This window comes from Vombatus ursinus, unplaced genomic scaffold (genome assembly GCF_900497805.2).
Source record: "Vombatus ursinus unplaced genomic scaffold, bare-nosed wombat genome assembly UNPS02014825.1, whole genome shotgun sequence".
Classification (NCBI taxonomy): Eukaryota; Metazoa; Chordata; class Mammalia; order Diprotodontia; family Vombatidae; genus Vombatus; species Vombatus ursinus.
The window spans coordinates 10,189,801-10,193,127 of record NW_020954603.1 but is presented as its reverse complement, the minus strand read 5'-3'; the positions used below and the strand labels follow the sequence as shown (position 1 = coordinate 10,193,127).

At 38.9% G+C, this 3,327-nt stretch overlaps 1 protein-coding gene across 1 annotated transcript in view; it reads right to left on the bottom strand.

The window, feature by feature from the left end:
* HFM1 (HFM1, ATP dependent DNA helicase homolog) overlaps nt 1-3,327 on the bottom strand; it is a 119,205-nt gene that overhangs the window by 108,723 nt on the left and 7,155 nt on the right. Inside the window, exon 2 of the mRNA XM_027838076.1 lies at nt 2,305-2,417. Within this exon, the coding sequence (XP_027693877.1) occupies nt 2,305-2,417 (113 nt within the window). The remainder of the gene's footprint in view (nt 1-2,304; nt 2,418-3,327) is intronic.

Genomic DNA, 3,327 nt, shown 5'->3' with positions numbered 1-3,327 from the left:
CATAGGGGCAAGTCTACCTTGGGGTGGGCCTAGTCACAGAGCTCTCTGTTACACTGCCTCTTCACAGGGGCAAGTCTACCTCAGGGTGGGCCTAGTCAGAGAGCTCTCTGTTACACTGCCTTTTCATTGGGGCAAGTCTACCTTGGAGCGGGCCTAGTCAGAACGCTCTCTGTTACACTGCCTCTTCACAGGAGCAAGTCTACCTTGGGGTGGGCCTAGTCAGAGACCTCTCTATTACACTGCCTCTTCATAGGGGCAAGTCTAACTTGGGGTGTGCCTAGTCACAGAGCTCTCTATTACACTGCCTCTTCCTAGGGGAAAGTCTAACTTGGGGTGGACCTAGTCACAGAGCTCTCTATTACACTGCCTCTTCATAGGGGCAAGTCTCCCTTGGAGTGGGCCTAGTCACAGAGCTCTCTGTTACACTGCCGCTTCATACGGGCATGTCTAACTTGGGGTGGGCCTAGTCACAGAGCTCTCTGTTACACTGCCTCTTCATAGGCACAAGTCTTCCTTGGGGTGGGCCTAGTCACAGAGCTCTCTGTTACACTGCCTCTTCATAGGGGCAAGTCTAACGTGGGGTCGGCCTAGTTACAGATATCTCTACTACACTGCCTCTTCATAGTTGACAACATTTCTTGTGGACAGATCAATGAATCTATGATGTCATCAATGGACATGCCCTGCCAACAATGGAAATAGCAGCCCATTCTAGGCAGATGTGTTTTACCATAAAGAAAACACTGGGGGTCCACATAATGTTCTAGAAGTTTTCTTTTAGTGATTTCTAAAAATATGCTACATTTTTATGTAGTTTGAAGATAATTTGTTTTTCCCAAGGCGCATACTTGTAATTAATATTAACTGGGAAAGTAGGATTTAGTTTATAGAAATTAAATGCCCAGCTCCAGGCATTCTCACTGGCTGCCCCCAGTCCTGCAATGTTCTCCCTCCTCATCTCTACCTCCTGGTTTCCCTGGCTTCCTTCAATCCCAGGTAAAACCTCACCTTCTAGAGGAAGCCTTCCTCCATCCCCCTTAATTCTAGTACTTTTCCTCTAATTATTTCCAATTTATCCTAGATATAGTTTGTTTGTACATAATTATTCGCATGTTGTTTCCTCCTTTAAACTGTGAGCAGCTTGAGAGCTGGGACTATCTTCTGCCTTTCTTTGTATGCCCAGCGCTTAGCACAGTGCCTGGCATATAGTAGGTGCTCAATAGATGCCTGCTGACTTACTGATTACATATATCTGAACCTCATGTTACAGAAGAGACAGTCCTCAACTTACAGTTATCAGACAGTGGTCTTCACTTAGAACATTCTTCCAGTTAGATCCTTAATATTACTCTGTTGTACTTAAAGCAAGTGGCATACCCACGAACAAAATACAACTAGCCAGTTTTGGGGAAATCAGTACTAACCTCAAACACAGGAGAAAGAACAACAATCTGATTTCAAATAGTTCTGCATGCTTCAAGGAAATTTTTAATGGTTAACAGGAAGTTGGACTGGGTGAATTCTAACTCAAGGTTTCTTTCAGCTTTAATAGTCTATGATTCCATACCCTGAAGCATAATTTTACTCTTTAAATGATTATAGAGTTATATAATTTTTGTATCTTTTTTATGAGACTGTTGGTTTCATTAATGATTCATCTGATGCTTAATCTCAACCCTCAGTCAGGAATATATCCACCAATTTTAACACTTTTCCTTGGGGAAAATTTAACTCACATTATAGCAATCCACTTTAAAATGCAATTTCCAGGACCACATTGTGGTGAAAATTGAGCACTCTTTGCAACCTCTTTGTGTACATACTTGCCCCAGGGCTAAATGAAATCATACTAATGGTTAATGGAAGAATAAAGGTTTCTTTTCTGTGACACAGCCTCTAAAGAATTGTTTTGCTGTGGCAGAGGTTTAAATGGCTTAAAAACCTAGTGGGATGCAGTCTTTCAAAAATCAATATTAAAGAAAAAAAAAGAATCAATATTAAGAAAAAACATTAAAAGAACATACTCCAAATATTATATTTGTGTAGACATGTATAGCCTACATAAATATATTAATATAATTCTGACATTATATTAAACATAATTTTTTACTTTTTATTTTACACAAAACAGTTTTTTATGAAACCTTTGCATAATAGAGAGTTTTGGTTTTAACGCAAAACACTGGATATCCTAATAAAATTCATTTTTTTGAAATATGATAGTTTTTTCTTTGGATAGGTAGAAGCTTTATAGGTTTATTAAAATAAGTTTCTTTCTCTTTAAAGAAACATGTAAAATCTTACCTAATGTTTTAAATGTTTCTAATTCTTCTTGTAACATTTGAGTATCTGGAATTTCAGAAATCAACGGAGCAGGTGGGAGAAACCAACAGGATGACATTTTATCATCAGCATACCTAGAAATAATTCAAAATAAAACATAACACCTGTCATAATTGCTATAATAATAAAACATATAATAGTATTATAATAATTTCACAAAGTATATAACCATAAGTAATATTTATTAAATGTCAGTAGTTTACTTATTATCTATCAGAATAACATTATGAAATAAACTTTTTTTCTTTACACTGATCCCTCCTTCCTCTAAATTTATTGCTGCTACATCATGATAATTAATCACATACCAGTATTGTAATATAATGTAATCTCTGTATGTATGTATATATGTATGTGTGTGCGTGTATGTACTCGAGCACTCACACATGCATGCGTGCACGCACACACACTGTTAGAAAAATCTGAAACAAAAATCTACTACAGGAGAGTGTGAAGGAAAGCGAGGAGTGGGCACACCGTACCCCAGTGGCACGTGCGCACTGGTACAGCAGTAGAATCAACTTTTAAATGGTTAGTAAAATCCATACTCCTCCCATCTGAGCCCAGAATTGGACCAGTTCATCTGAGTTACACTCTTCCTGAACCGCCCATCCCATGTTCCTCCATGTTCCTCCTTCTCATGTTAGCCCCACCTAGATCATGCGTCCCATGTTCAAAAATGGCAGCTATCTCCACCCTTGGGGTGTGTCAGTTAATATTCAATAAGTTTATTAAGCAAGTACAGTAGAGAAAAGCCTTTGCACTGTCCTTGACCAGATGGGTTGCAACTGGTTTAGCCTACAGGGCTTTTTCTTAAGGAACTAGTTGTTTGCAGAATGTTTGGGGCATTTTCTGATTGGTTGAGGGACCACGCACAAGATCTTGGAAGTCCTCAGAATTCTCTCGTTCTATTGTGTAAGCCTAACTTCTAATACTTACACACACACACACACACACACACACACACACACACACACACACACA